We start from the raw sequence: 16268 nt of genomic DNA, 5'->3' as shown, positions 1-16268 counted from the left end.
TCCATGAACTGCCTAACCCCGCAGTGTTGATTTTGACAGCAATCTTTGATTTAGTTTTAGTCATAGTCTTTTAAATAAAATTCTGTTTAGTTTCAGTCATATTTTAGTCATCTGAAATGTTTACTTTTAGTCTAAGATTTTAGTCGACTAAATCTACCGTTGATTTAGTCGCCAATTTTTGGTTTGGGCGGGCCGTGATGGCATGCCGAAAATAGCCAATCTACAAGCTCACAACGTGTCGCGTTGTGAGCTTGTAGATCAACTATTTTCGGTCTGTGACGCCCGTGCATAGGGGGCGGCCATAGCTGAGTGGTTAGTGAGCCCACCGGTTGCCCCAGGTTCGATTCCAGGCCAGGCCAGCATATGTGTCGATGAAATGAAATTTGTCCCTGAGCAAGACTCTTAACCCCTGATTGCTCACAGGTTCTCATTGGAAGCAAGACCACAAGGACTTTCATGAACGACCTGTTAAAAGGAATTATCCTTATCCTTTGCACACCCATGATGACTTTTACTGGATCTCTTCTCCACTAGACCCTTACAAACATATTAGTCTAGTTTTTATTTGTTGACGAAATTGTCAGTATATTTAGTCATAGTTTTAGTCATCAAAGCTTAGTTTTTATTTCGTTTTTATTTAGTTTTCGTAAGTGAACATTTTTCTCCATAGTTTTAGTCGACGAAATTAACACTGTAACCCTGTTATATTTGTTTACCTGTAAATTAATATTAATTTGTGGATTCAAATAAATAATTAAATGTGTGTGTGTGTGTGTGTGTGTGTGTCTGTGTGTGTGTGTGTGTGTGTGTGTGTGTGTGTGTGTGTGTGTGTGTGTGTGTGTGTGTGTGTGTGTGTGTGTGTGTTCCAGGGTGGGGTCAAGGTGCTGATCACCGGGCCGTGGCTGGAGTCCAGCAGTGAGTACAGCTGTCTGTTTGACCACATCAGCGTCCCTGCTGCCCTCATCCAGCCTGGAGTTCTGCGGTGCTACTGTCCAGGTATAAAGCCTCAACCACTTCATCAGTGATCCCCAACCCCCAGGGGGGTCCCCACATGTGTTTGGGGACACATTTCACTGTCATCCCCAGATGACAGTGAAGTGACAACTTAAAGGGATATTTCTCTGTTTTTTTTTCTTTTCAATTACTTTTTTTCAATTACCCTGGGTACCCCCTTTTATATTGTTAGTTTGTTTGTTTGTCTGTGTATAGTAGTGTTGTTGGTGAAATATTGAACTATCTATAAAAGCAAAGGGTTAAAAAGATGTGTGTGTGTGTGTGTGTGTGTGTGTGTGTGTGTGTGTGTGTGTGTGTGTGTGTATGTTTGCAGCCCATGACACCGGCCTGGTGATGCTGCAGGTAGCCATGGGCGGAGAGGTCATCTCTTCTTCTGTGGTGTTCGAATACAAGGCACGCGACCTTCCTGCCCTGCCTTCCTCACAACACGACTGGCTGTCTCTGGATGGTGAGTACTTTATTGTGTGTGTGTGTGTGTGTGTGTGTGTGTGTGTGTGTGTGTGTGTGTGTGTGTGTGTGTGTGTGTGTGTGTGTGTGTGTGTGTGTGTGTGTGTGTGTGTGTGCGCATGTGTGTGCGACCAGTCATTTCTTCTGGTCCCACAAACTAAGGCTAAAGACCAGGGGAGGACAGATCATTTTCCGCTGTCGCGCCCAAAACTGTGGAACGATCTTCCACCCCTGTTTAGAGTGTCTAACATGCCTGTGTTTAAATTACGTTTGAAAGCTCATCTCCTTGGCTTTCGATGATTCAGACTGAGAGTTGCTGTTTCCTTTAGGCAATGTGACTGTGTTGCACCCTCTATGTGTTGTTTCCCCCCCCCCTGTCTATTGTTTATTGTTTTACTCTTTTATATTTGTTTACTGAGTGTACAGCACTTTGGTTCAATGCTGTTGTTTTAAATGTGCTCTATAAATAAAGTGGAGTGGATTGGATTGGATTGGATTGGAGATATTAGTCCCAGACCTGGAAGCAAGTTTAGCCACTGGCCCCAGGTTGAAATAACATCCAATAACAGCCATCAGATCAGTGGCTTTGATAGCTCACTGCATTAGGATGTTGATCATGGGTTTGAATCCCGTCGCAGGCGTACTTTTATTCATTTATTTCAAAGCATGTCCCGACAAATTGAATTGATTGAATAATGATCGATTGAATACTTTTGCAAAAAGTACAGATGTACAGTTATACAATGGTGATAAAAGGAAACCACAAAATCCTTTTGTGAGGTTAAGGTTTGGGTTAGGCATAAATGTTGGATTAAGGTTAGGTTCAGGCATAAGTTGCGAAAACGCAACAAAGCAGTTGCACACAAGGAAGAAAAATAAAGAACTTGTCAATTACAGCGACCACTGGCCAATCACAGCGTGTCTTCGCTAAGCTGCCTTGGGAACCGTTTGGTTGCTCTAAAGGCCCTTGCAGACAGGGTGCGATTGGTCAATCACTTTTTACCGCATGCGAAAATACACACAAATCGAACTGGGTTCGATTGAAAAAAAAAAACGCACGCCGCAGCCACTTGCCGCACGGCAAATTCGGAGCCGGTGTGCATGAGGTCATAGAGAACCGTCTGTGCGAAAAATCGCACCCTGTCTGCAAAGGCCTTATGTGTGTGTATGTGCAGTTTTGGTAGAAGTACTCACATTGTTTACTTCAGTGATTGTCAACCTTTTTCATTACAAGGACCCCCAGTTTGAAATGCATTACTGTAGGCCACAGCACAGACCCCCATATGATACATTACATTTACATTACATTACAGTCATTTAGCAGACGCTTTTATCCAAAGCGACTTACAATAAGTGTATTCAACATAGGTAGGGAACGAAACTACTAATCAACAGAAGTCTTAAGTGCATTTCCTGCAAAAACAAGCAACCAAGAGTATACCTAGCGCTAAGGTAAAAGTGCTATATATCAGCTACCTACTTTCTTAAACAGATGAGACAAAATAGCAAAATCAAATGAGCACGAGCTAATACAAAAAGTGTATCGACTAAACAAGATCCAATAAAACAGTACAACAATAAAACAAGAGTTCGTACAACTAGTTAATAACAAGTAAGCCAGACAAAGAGGAAGGGTAGTGTTTCCTGAAGAGGTGGGTTTTCAGCCTGCGGCGAAAGATGGGCAGTGACTCTGCTGTCCTGACATCAGTGGGGAGTTCATTCCACCACTGTGGGGCCAGAACAGAAAAAGGTTGTGACCGTGTCGATCGACCAGAAGGACCCTTGAGTGACGAGGCAATCAGTCGCCCCGCAGACCGAAGTGGTCGGGCAGGGGTGTAGGCATCAACCATAGCCCGGAGGTAGGAAGGAGTTCCTTTCACTGCCCTATAGGCTAGCACCAGGGTTTTAAACTGGATCCGAGCTGCTACGGGGAGCCAGTGTAGAGAACGGAGAAGGATAGTTGTGTGGGAGAACTTGGGGATACAATTTTGTATCTCTGGGACCCCCAGTCTACACTGTAAAATCCTCCTGTTAATGTAACTCTGAGGCAAAAGAACTTTGGTTCTAGAACTGGTTCCGTTCTAGATTCTTGGAACCTTGGTGCTTGCGCGGAACCGGGCCGCAAACCAGCCCTGCATTTCAACCAGTTTTAAGCTGAACTATCGTAAATGGGAGCATAACTGCATGGTTAGAGAGCCTGCCTGGGGAGCAAGAGTCCCCGATCTCTGCCCCAAGATCGATTCCAGGCCTGGCGAGCAATGCGTCAAAAATGTCCATTTCGCAGGGGAAATTCAATTGTCAATGGCAGTTACAGTTTCCCTTTTCCTCTTGTAATGAGTGACGCGCCCACTTTGGTTCCCAGTTCAGAGCGAGAAAAAACAAGTATGTTTTGGTTCCAGTTCCAAGCCAACTTTTAAGGTTCTGAACTTCCACCTGCAAAATTTCAAACAAATTAGGCCTTTTCAAATAGTTGGAGCTGCCAGAACGTACTTGCTCTGTATGATCTTCTCTCATATCGAGTAATGTTTCACACATTGGTCTGACTTGCACAGATGTGACGATGCTCAAGACCCCAGAACAGCTATAAGAGAGCCATAAAGGTGTTTGATTAAAAAAAAAATCACTGCAGCATCCTAAAAAAACGTAGTTTGATAACTGGAAGCTCTTTAAACAGGCATGTGCTGTGTATAAAACTTTACATGGTTTATGCCCGTCTCCTAATGGAGGAATTTATAAAACGGAATCCCGACACGGATTTTGAGCTGCAGTCTAGACGCACAGCCTTTGCGCGAAATTCCTTTTCAGCGCAATTTGTTACAATCTACCCACTAACATAAGAGAGTGTCCAACCTTTACATCTTTTAATGTCCAACTAAAAGGATGGATCATGGACAATCAAAACATCATCAGAACACCATCATTCAACATTTTGGCTTACATTGTTTTTGTCTCCGCCAGAGGTGGAGAGTATGTTTTCGTTCTTGTCCTTCCATGTGTCCGTCCGTCTCAGCCAAGCTAACATTGGTCAAGCTTCACGTGACACGTGACAATATGTTGTCACCAATGCTTTTGATTGGCTAGCGAGATATTTTTGAAGTGAGCTTCCATCAGCCAAGCTAACATTGGTCAAGTGACACGTGACAATATGTAATATAAATAGGTAAGACAGGATTAATCAGGAACAGTACTGGCGGAGACCTGTGCTCCGAGAAGCACATTTTCTATTTTTTTTTTTAGTTTAGAGTCTCTGGTATTTTAGGTCAAAACTAGGCCTTTTTTACTGTTGCTTTTTAGCCGCATGCTGAAAGATTGCGGCTCTACAGACAGCACTAGTCCTAGTCCGACACCTGAGTGACACCTAAGTGTCATTGGCTGTCCTGGCTGTCCTTCACACTTCCCGCCAATGGGGAGACGGTCCTTTGCAGCACCCGCCTCTCCTCCTTTGACACCTATTTGTCATTGGCTGTCCTGGCTGTCCTTCACACTTCCCCCCCTTTAAGCCAATGGGGAGACGGCGCTCTGCAGCACCCGCCTCTCCTTCTTTGCAGCAGAGAGAGATAAAGGGAGAGAGCTTCAGGCAGGAGGGTTAGCCTAAATGCTAGCGTGCTTCATTGGACTAGTTTGGCTATTAAGTTATTATTTGGCCATGTTCACACTGACTTCAATCTTAGCTATTGTTGGGAAGACCCGTGTGGTGTCACAAAATGTTGCACTTATATAAAAAACATTTGGCGAGAGAAACAAGCAATCCAAAAAACAAGTAATCAGGTCTATGAAAAGATTGGGGCAAAAAAAGCCTGCCGCATGCGGCTTTATTATGACTTTGGTCATTTCTTGTTTCTCTTCTGTTTGTACCCTTTTAGTAATGTTTATATGTTCTCTTTTTGTAATGTTGCCTGTTTTCTTTATATGGGACTAAGGATGGAAATGAGCATTCTTGCTAAATCTGGCGTATTGCATTGTTTGTGTGGTGTGTGCGTGCGTATGTGCCTGCGTGCGTGCGTTCGTTCGTGCGTGTGTGTCTGTTTGCGTCAGTGTTGTGTTTGGCTGTGTTTAGTATCAGTGCATGCACCACACGTATTGACTGTATTTTTCTCCCCAGGACATTTTGAACCGCAAGTTGTCTCGCAAAGCCTTTACTTTGAATATTGGCTTTTGCAAAAGCTGTGCCACTGAGTGTCAATCTGATTACCCTGAGTCTCTCTAAATGTCAGAGAAAATGCATGTCTCTCTCGCTATCTATCCTGTGGTATTTAACATGATCATAGTCTTGAGCTAATCTACTGCTGCTGATAAACCAGACGGAGAGGTACTTCATGTCCCTGCCGGTATTGTAGTGGCTTGTTTACAGTGATGGAAGAATTCTCACATGTTTTTACTTAAGTACTTGTGTGTTGTCGCTTTAACATGTTCATGTTCAGCACCACGAGGAGTGGACAGCTCCCAGTGATGGAAGTAGTAGCCTACTCACATTCTTTACTTGAGTAAAAGTATCAATACTGCAATGTAGATATACTCTGGTACAAGTAAAAATTCTGTATTCAAAATGACCTTGAGTAAAAGTGCAAAAGTGTTGGCATCACAATGTACTTAAAGTACAAAAAGTAAAAGTACTCATTGTGCAGAATGTCCCCATTTCACAAGTTCAAAATGTTTAAAAAATATTTTGAAAATAGCACAAGTACAGCTTAAGTATACAGTATACATAGGGCTGAAGTGGTTGTAATAATAATACAAGTCTACAAAGTAACTATAATTAATATTAATTAATTAAATACAAATAAAAACATGCAAATAATGTTAGTGGAGTAAAAGTACAATATTTGCCTCTGAGATATGGAGTAGAAGTAACAGTATTGACAATTGGAAACACTCCAGTGTAGTAAACATTTCTCATGTACTTAGTTACTTTCCACCAATGTCTGTGTGTGGGAAATAGATTGACTATGCTGGTGGTTCTCAAACTTTTTCTCATCACGTCAAAGACCCCCCAGTATTGGCCGCAGACCCCCATCTGAAAATAGTTTGTGCCAGGAGGGGACCCCCCTAAAAGATGTTGCTAAAATGTTTAATTTTTTTCAAGACTTTTTTTAAATAGTTGATCTTCAAGCTCACAACGACCAGGCATTGTGAGCTTGTAGATCTTCAACTTGTAAATTTTTAAACAGCCAATATATAGGTTTAAAGTGATTTTGATGCTATTAACTAGTTTTGCTGGGTGCGGACCCTTCTCAAGGACCCGTGGGGGTCACCGGACCCCACTTTGAGAACCACTGATCGGATTATAATAATACTACAAAAAAAATTGTTCTGACTTTTCTGACAGACAGTGAGAATAATGTTGTCTCTGCTACCATGCTTCTTTAAAAAAAATGAAATCCTGAGCTGAATTATCAATTTTTCTTCAATTCAGGAGATTTGATGCAAAAAAAAAAAGAAAAAAAGAATATGGGTGGGTGGGGGGTTGTTGTTGCAGATGTATATACAGCAACCTCTCTGCACAGGAACAGGCTCTATATACACAATACAGTATAATGTCCTGGGTTAGTCCATGGTCGCCCCCGTCTCTCTCTCTCTCTCTCTCTCTCTCTCTCTCTCTCTCTCTCTCTCGCTCTCTGTGTGTTGCGCAATGCGACAATGCGGCTACAACACTAGACATGTGCAGAGAGCTCTGTGCTCTGCGGAGCGGAACGCAAGGACACTGTGGCAATGGCATTATGGCACAGAAGAAACACGCACGCTGTGTGTGTGTGTGTGTGTGTGTGTGTGTGTGTGTGTGTGTGTGTGTGTGTGTGTGTGTGTGTGTGTGGACTTTGGTCTTGCGCTCTGATGTGCTTTGTGTTTGGTTCTGGATCCCGGGTTGTTCTTTTGTTGGACACGTAAAGCAGCACAAGTAGGCCTATATAAAAAAGAAAACCTTAAGCCGTGTGTCATGTTGTGGAGATATAAAATATAAAATGACTTCAACTGAAAGGATTTCATTTGAGAGAGAGAGTGACGCCTAGATAATATTGCAACATGTATTCTGTCTCTCTCTCTGTAATTGATTGAATAGCCTACTTTATTAACAGTTTGCATTAAAGATGTACAGAAAGTACAGTTCCATACAAAAGGATGCTAAAAGGATTTAAACCCAAGAAAGCACTATGGCTTGTTTGTTTCCATTGGGGTCCTGCATGTGTATTCAATTCATCGAGACATTGTATCACTGACTGTATTCATTTTGTATCGATGACGACCCGACTAGAGCCACCTGCGGCTCACTGTGTGGCGCTGGATTTAAAGACTAGACTAAGATCTGTTAGACTGACTGAGCTAATATAATGGAGGAGAAACCTTACCCCGCCCCCCGCCCCCCCCCTCTCTCTCTCTCTCTCTCTCTCTCTCTCTCTCTCTCTCTCTTAACCTCTCTCTCTCTCTCTGTGTGTGTGTGTGTGTGTGTGTGTGTGTGTGTGTGTGTGTGTGTGTGTGTGTGTGTGTGTGTGTGTGTGTGTGTGTGTGTCTGTGTCTCGCGCTCGCTCGCGCTCTCTTTCTCTCTCTCTCTCTCTCTCTCTCTCTCTCTCTCTCTCTCTCTCTCTCTCTCTCTCTCTCTCTCTCTCCGGTGTCTTTTCTCGTCACTTTGTTCTGTATTTTTTTGCTCTAATAGCTGAATGCATGAAGCAACTCAAACTATAACAGCGATCAGCGGGTTGTTGAACTGAAGCCAGAATAAAACAAAGACTCAAAGCGCCAGACAGGCAGAGAGAAAGAAAGAAAGAAAGAAACTCGTGGTTTTGGGGTGCGTAAAAAAAAGCGCTTTTCTATTTTCGCTTTCTACGAATCGCTAGGAGTAAAACACACTGTGTATTCGGTAGATTTTCTCGTGGCTTTGTGTTGTTTTTGTTGCTAAATTGTTTCGTTGGTTTGGTTGAGAGATGCGCGGTGATATAAGTGTGGATTCTAAGTGTCTATTGTTTGTCTCTCGACACATTGTGTCAGTGAGTTTGTAGCCAGTTGTTGTTGTTGTGAGGATCGCGTGATCGAATATTTTGTCGAGTAAAAAAACTTGGTGTTTAGAATTCGGCTGTGAGACACTATAGTAAGCTATTAGTCTGCATCGATTTTCTGAAGGAAAAAAAACCGTATGCAACAAATACAAAAACAACAGGCTTATTATATTATCATTGTTTGGCACGCTGGGTAATGTCTCAGAGACAAAAGAAAAAGTCTTTAGACGTAAACATGTAGGCTATTCTATTTGTGTTCTTTGTGTTTTCGTATTTATTTCGTGTATATGTTTGCTGGTTGTGGAAATGAACGATGCACCTCCTGCTTTATGGTGGTTTTACACCGTAGCCTTTGTGTGTTGTCGCTTTAACGTGTTCATGTTCAGCACCACGAGGAGTGGACAGCTCCCTGCCAACTCAGATTGTTTTACTTAAGTAAAAGTATCAAAACCCTATTGTAGAAACACTCTGTTTAAGTACATGATCGGTATTCAAAATCGATTTGAGTAAAAGTTCAAAAGTATTGGCATCAAAATGTACTTAAAGTATCAAAAGTAAAAGTACTCATTATGCAGAATGTCCCATTTCACAAGTTTTCAAATGTAAAAAAATCTTCATCTACATCTAAACGTATAAAAATCTACAATCTACAACGCCTGGCTTTGCGAGGCGTTATAAGCTTGTATAGATTGGCTATTTTCAAAGCTTTTTTTGCCAAGGTATACTATATAGTGGTTTTGTAATAATAATCAAAATCTACAAAGTAACTTGTAACTAAAGTTTTCAAATAATTATAGTGGAATAAAAGTACAGTAGGCCTATTTGCCTTTGCGATGTAGTGGAGTAGAAGTAAAAGTACTGAAAATTGGAAGTACTCCAGCAAAGTAAAAAATACCTCAAAATTGTACTTAAGTACAGTACTTACAGCTACACAGACCTCGATCTGGGCTTAATGTTCAGCCCACTCACTGCTGGGATTCATTCATTTAATTGATTTAGATGGGTGACTGGCTTTATATGTTAGAAAATTGAGCACTTACTTTTTAGGCCAATATAGCAGCAACAAGTTTCGCCATGTGATCTGACCTAGTTATATGGTTGAGAAGTTTGTAAAATATTGTAAAATATCATGATTAATAAAGGGATATTTCACTTTTAATGCTTGGGGTAATTTTGACACCTACTTGGGCTTTTGTGAACACCCCAGACAGTTTTTGAGTTTCTTGATTCAGTATTTAGATATCTGATATTCATTTTAGCAGACACGCCCCCTGCCTTTTGTAACTTCAAACTCCATTTTAACCATGTTAGATTAATTGAAAACACCCATCCTTGGTTCTGGTGACTGATATATTGTCCTTCTAATACGTGAGGATTGTTTTCATTTTCCCAAAAGAATTACAAAAAAATAAATGAAAAACGTTAGTGAAAAAACACGGCCCCCTCACATATTAGTATTAGAAGGACAATATCAGTCACCAGAACCAATGAAGGGTGTTTTCAATTAATCTAACATGGTTAAAATGGAGTTTGAAGTTACAATTTGTATAGGAAGGGGGCGTGTCTGTTGAAATTAATATCAAATATCTAAATACTCAATGAAGCAACTTAAAAACTGTCTGGGGTGTTCACATAAAAATAAAATAAAATTAAAATGACCCCAAACATGCTTGAAAGTGAAATAACCCTTTAACCTTAAAAAAGAACAAGAACAATGCAGAGCTGAGGGACCATGTGCTGGCAAGACATTAGTTCCATGGAAACAGTAAAGAGTGGGCTGTGTGTTTGAACAAGTCCCAAGCTGATGTTGGTTTACATGGACTGAATAAGTGTGTGTGTGTGTGTGTGTGTGTGTGTGTGTGTGTGTGTGTGTGTGTGTGTGTGTGTGTGTGGTGTGTGTGTGTGTGTGTGTGTGTGTGTGTGTGTGTGTGTGTGTGTGTGTGTGTGTGTGTGTGTGTGTGTGTGTGTGTGTGTGTGTGTGTGTGTGTGTGTGTGTGTGTGTGTGTGTGTGTGTGTAGTGGTGGAAGAAGTACTATCAACATTTATTTAAGTAGAAGTATCTATACGAAAATGTAGAAATACTCTGTTACAAGTAAAAGTCTGTTATTCAAAGTTTACTTGAGTACTACTACTGGAAATACTCCAGTAAAGTAAAATATACCTCACAATTTGACTTACTTTACAACACTGCCTGCAGGTTCCCCAAAACACTCCTTACTATTTTGTTTTTTCTTTCACTATTTATACCCCCACACTTTATTTAGACATTGAGAAAGACCATTTGTAAAAAAGTTTGGGGACAACATTTTCCCTCTTGTGCACGACTAGACAATAGACCACGTGCTGCTGCAGTTTATCTGTGCTTATGCAGGCCAAGTGAACCTCCCCTGATGGCAATTCATTATACTGAGTGCCAGTGGATTTGAATTCTCATATTCATTCAAATACTTTTCAGTGTATTGTTTTAACTACAAAGGCCACTAAACCGATTGCACTTTTCACACTACGAGTCTACTCAAGTATTGAACTTAAGTACAATTTTGAGGTATTTCCAATTTTCAATACTTTTACTTCTACTCCACTACATCTCAGAGGCAAATATTGTACTTTAACTCCACTACAATTATTTGAAAACTTTAGTTACTAGTTACTTTGCAGATATAAATTATTATATTATAAAACATACATTAACCACTTTAGCCCTATTTTATACATAGGCTATTTGAAAATAGCAGATCTACAAGCTCACAATGCGTTGCATCGCGTCGCGTTGTGAGCTTGCAGATTTGCTATTTTCAAACATTTTAGTACTTTTACTTTTGGTACTTTAAGTCTATTTTGATACCAATACTTTTGTACTTTTACTCAAGTGACATTTTGAACACAGGCCTTTTACTTGTAACAGAGTATTTTTATTTTGTGGTATTGCTACTTTTACTTCAGTAAAATATCTGAGTACTTTTTCCACCACTGTAGGACACATACATAGCCTACACCTTGTTTACCTGGTATGTTTATCTTCTGTTTATTGACTAGAGCTGCTTGCTCTGCTTATTTTCAGAAATCCCGCTTGTTTGAGTCGCTCTGGCTAAGAGGAGCGTCTGCTATAAATTCCTAAATTGTAATTGTAATCTTAGACTATACTGACCAGTTGATTTGAATATATATTTGTTTACACAGTTGGTTTGGTGTGTTTTTGAGTTGAAAAAAAACAAAGAAAAATATGCTCACAGTACCTTAACAAAGAGAGTTCATGGATACTAGTCCATAAACGTTATAGCTTTCACAATCTGGGAACCCATCGCCAAATAAAAAAGGAAAAACAGCACCCTCTGCTGTTTTTTACTCTTTCACTTAGCTCTGGGGGGAGCTAAATGAGCACCCGTGCGCAAGGAAACCGGGGTTTTGGTCTGCTTTCAGCCTTTCACTTCCGGTGGTGCGACTATGTTTTCATTCCCACTAACAATATTTCTACACGGAACACTAACACCACTTCTCCCAGGGAACATGGATCGTTTTGGTTATAAGCCCACTTGTTTCTATGATGAAAGAGTAAGTTAAAATGTGAATATCTTTCCGTGGTTTTGTCTGCTGGTTTGTTTCTAGTGGGGAAGGATCGGCACACACGTAAATCCCGGCCACCACATTTGATTGGGTAAAGCGCGGCCTGCTTCCTGATCTGAAGGCACGCCCACTTGTAGGCCAGTGCGTACGCGATATGACGAACCCCCCGACAGATTCAAGCGGAGAGCAGAATCTGTTCTTGAGAGATTATATCTTTCATAAAAAGTGATTCATTTGTTGTAGTGTTTTATACTGGGATTTGGATGGAGCTCAAAATAAAGAATTCCAGAAGATGCTGGTTTTGGGTTCACTGAAAACATTAGCAAGTTTAAAAATGAACATATTTGTTTAGATGCTTTAACCCATTCAAACCGGGAACGCATCTGTGTAACCACTTTATCCATATTTTATACTTTGGCTATTCAAAAATAGCAGATATACAAGCTCATATGAACTTGCGCGCTATGAACTTGAAATCTTGAACATTTGTGCAAATATTTGAATATATATATATTTTTAAAGGGATTTTTTTTTACTAAAATCGTTGCTTCTGGGGGTCCCTATTACAAACTATTTTGAAATGGGGTGGTCGGCAGCTAAATACATATAATTTTGGAGGTCCTTGACATGAAAAAAACACTGATATCGTTTTTTTTTTTTTACGGTTAAGATTTAGAAGACATTTGTACATATTCAAATACATATTCAAAGATTTGCAAAAATGTTCATGATTTTTCAAAAATAGCAGATCTACAGCCGCGCTATGAGCTTGTATACCTGCTATTTTTGAATAGCCAAAGAAATCTAAAATGACAGAGATGCGTTTCCGGATTGAATTGGGTTAAATGACACTTAATCTATCACTATAGTTCATTGGGCTGAATGAACTACAATCCACTTGAAAACACAGAGTCGCTCAGATAATGAAGGTTCACTTGACTTGGTAGCTATCTCATTTTGTTCTTTGTTTCCAAGACAAAATCGTGAGTGTGTTACTAAATCTTTGTAGATTTGTAAACAAGAGAAATCAGCCAAGTGACAAATTGTTTTATTAACTATCATGAAATACGAGCAGCACCACGGTTGTGGAGATCCATCCTGAAATACACTCTAACTAAACAAGTACGGGCGTAAACTTTCCACGATAAAGAGTCGTAAAAAACAAGCTCCAGGTAGCAAATCACTGCTGTCTGGCAGAAACCTTGTTTCCATTCAACCTCCATAATTCAACTTTTTCACTTTTTTTCCCCCGTAAATGAATGCCCTACTTTGTTGTACAAGAGTGTCATGCAAAAGTAGTGAATATAGCCGTGTGAGCTTTCTGCTAATTTTGCTATCTTAAAAAAAGAAAGGTGAAAGTGGTTAAGTGTGTCTGTGGGTTGTATAATATATATATAGAACCAATGAAAAGTATTAACAACATCAACGCCCATACCCTAGGTGGGGTTGACGAAAGGGCCTGCTCTGTGTGGAGTTTGCATGTTCTCCCCATGTCTCTCAGGGTAGTTAATACCCTCACAAAAACATGCAGTAATCCTAGTTGCTATACCGCCTCCCCCAAGACAGCCGGGGGGGCGCCTGATGGAGGGGAAAGGAACTGGTTGGAATAACGTGTTCCTTCCATGCACTACTTCCTATACCGGGGAAACTCCCCCCTGTCAGGTGACAAGAAGGTCAGTTGGCTCTCATGCATTGAAAGAGGCATGAGCTCAGCCCTGGGCTCCCTAGGCTGGTGGGGGGAGTGTAGCGCCCAGGATCACTTAGGAAAAAAAAATGTTTTTTTAAGAAAAGTGATTGTGACTAAATAATAACCTCATTGAATCCATTGGTTCCTTTTTCCATTCCCTTAAAAGTAACAGTTTTGCACATAAAAGGTTTACACCCGACAGCGACAAAATGTTGAATTACCCCCCCACTCTGCCCCCCCCCCCCCCCCCCCCCCTTTTTTAACACCATGTTTTTGGGGCGTTGGAGAAATGAATGTTGAGCTGGTGGCATGTACCACCATGCCGACTGTATAGACTTTGTCCCCCCCCCCCCCGTTTGTTCAGATGGACTCCTCCGTCACATGACACAGAAGAGTCGGCCTTACTCCCTTCTAATTGGCCGTCCGAAAGGGGAGGAGCTGTTGTGACAGCGTTACGGCTCCTCCCTCTTGGCTCATTTTGTAGCACATCAGAGAGAGGGAGAGAGAGAGGGAGGGAGAGAGAGGGAGAGAAAGAGAGAGAAATGGGGGGAGTGAAAAACAGGCAGAGAGAAATGATAGAGACTATAAGAGTGAGAGCGCAGCAGGTGGGATGACATAATGTACACTGCAGCAACACTGCAGCAGCACTGAAACAAAGACACATGTTCATAACTAACCTGTCTAACCTTCACAAACATGCCAAACTTTATAGCAACATGTCACACAGCAGTATGTTTCTCAAACTTTTTAGTTCCAAGGACTCTCCAAATTGTTATGCTTTAGTATAGGGGTCTTCAACAGGGGGTCCGGGACCCCTAGGGGGTCCTCAGAGTTACTGCAGGGGGGCCGCCAAATCTTTGTGTGATATGATATTTTTTACATTAACCAATAGCATCGCATTTCTGAGGAGAACTTTAGCCAAAAATAGCAGATCTACAAGCTCAGTGTGAGCTTGTAGATCGGCTATTCTTGGCAAAGAGGTATAGGTGTAGAGGGGAAAAAAGAGCAGACTAAGTTAAAAAAAGATGGTTTAATAATCAATTTTATACAATATAGAGGGGGTCCCTGCTTCATCTCTCTCTCAGCTAGGGGGTCCTTGGCCTGAAAACATTGAAGACCCCTGCTTTAGTATATTTGGCCACGGACCCCCCCCCCATCTGAAAATATTTTGTGCCAGGGACCACACCCCCAGAAGAGAAGATATGTTAAAAATGTGAAAACTGTTCAAACACTTGACCCATGAGAGTCACCGTAGAGCGAGTTATGTCCCCATAGGGACAGAATCGTAACTCATATCCTCCCCTTGTCAACATGTGTGCCTTTTCGACTGATTGATTGATTGATTATTGATTGATTGATTGATTTGAACAGAGCAAAAGGATAGACACAAGAAAGCTAAAAGCTTATTTCCATCGTGGTCCCGTTGATCTTGGTGTGAGTGCGCGGCGGGCGTGTGTGTGAGTATGTGTATGCGCGCATGTGTGTGCTTGTGTGTGTGTGCTGTATTGTGTGTGCGTGTGGGGGGGAGTCAGGCCCATATATCTCACGGCTCTGCGTGTCCCTCTCTCCCTCCCTCCCTCCCTGTGTGTCTGTCCCACAGATACCCAGTTCAGGATGTCCATCCTGGAGCGCCTGGAGCAGATGGAGCAGAGGATGGCCGAGATAAGCAACCAGAACCCCAGCTCAGAAACCATAGCGAGCAAGGGCGGAGGAGGGGGAGTGGAGGGGGGAGGGGCCAGTGATCACCAGCCTCAGGTGAGCATGTGTTCATTTTGTTTTAGTCATTATGCTGCGTTCACACAGGCAGATACAAAGATACAGTCTACCATTCATTGTCAATGGAAGCCAGCGACATGAAGATACAAAGATACATCCGACGTTTGTAGCTGCTACAAAAGATGCAAAGATACGCAGCACTTGATGACGCCAACGACCGTACAAAGCGATAGAGCGACAAATATGCGGTGTATTTTTGTATCTTTGTATCTGCCCGTGTGAACGCAGCATAAAAGTATTTTTTAAATAAATTTAAGTCATCTGAATTGTTTTACTTGTAGTCTAGTTTTAGTTGACTAAATAATATAACATGTTTGTCGACTAAATCTACTGTTGATTTAGTCAACTACATTTTTTGGGGGGCGGGCAGTGATGCCATCGAAATTGCTAATTTGCACTTAGCTGCATGCCGAAAATAGCCGATCTACAAGCTCACAACGAACTTGTAGATCAGCTATTTTCGGTCTGTGACACCCTCGCACACCCATGATGACTTATCTTACTGTAGTTCTACTGGATCTCTTCTCCACTAGTCCCTCCCTAACATTTTAGTCTAGTTTTTATTTGTTGACGAAATTGTCAGTATATTTGGTCTTAGTTTTAGTCATCATAGCTCAGTTTTTATTTAGTTTTCGTCATAGTTTTAGTCGACGAAATCAACACTGTTTGGAAGGCCATGATATGGTCGTACAGAGTAAATCTACATTGCAGTATTGATACCTTTACTTAAAGTAAAACATGTGAGTATACTTCTTCCGTCACTGCAATGAAAGTCAATTTTCCAAACCTGCATA

At 41.3% G+C, this 16268-nt stretch overlaps 1 protein-coding gene across 1 annotated transcript in view; it reads left to right on the top strand.

The window, feature by feature from the left end:
- LOC311048623 (calmodulin-binding transcription activator 1-like) overlaps positions 1-16268 on the top strand; it is a gene marked incomplete at both ends in the record, with an annotated part of 139224 nt that overhangs the window by 110324 nt on the left and 12632 nt on the right. The window contains 3 exon segments of the mRNA XM_084061887.1: positions 870-996; positions 1328-1462; positions 15299-15453. Coding sequence (XP_083918013.1) covers positions 870-996; positions 1328-1462; positions 15299-15453 — 417 coding nt within the window.

Source organism: Gymnoscopelus microlampas (assembly GCF_963454915.1).
Source record: "Gymnoscopelus microlampas genome assembly, chromosome: 7".
Classification (NCBI taxonomy): domain Eukaryota; kingdom Metazoa; phylum Chordata; class Actinopteri; order Myctophiformes; family Myctophidae; genus Gymnoscopelus; species Gymnoscopelus microlampas.
The sequence above is the reverse complement of the archived record's forward strand: the minus strand, read 5'-3'. Positions and strand labels throughout refer to the sequence as shown.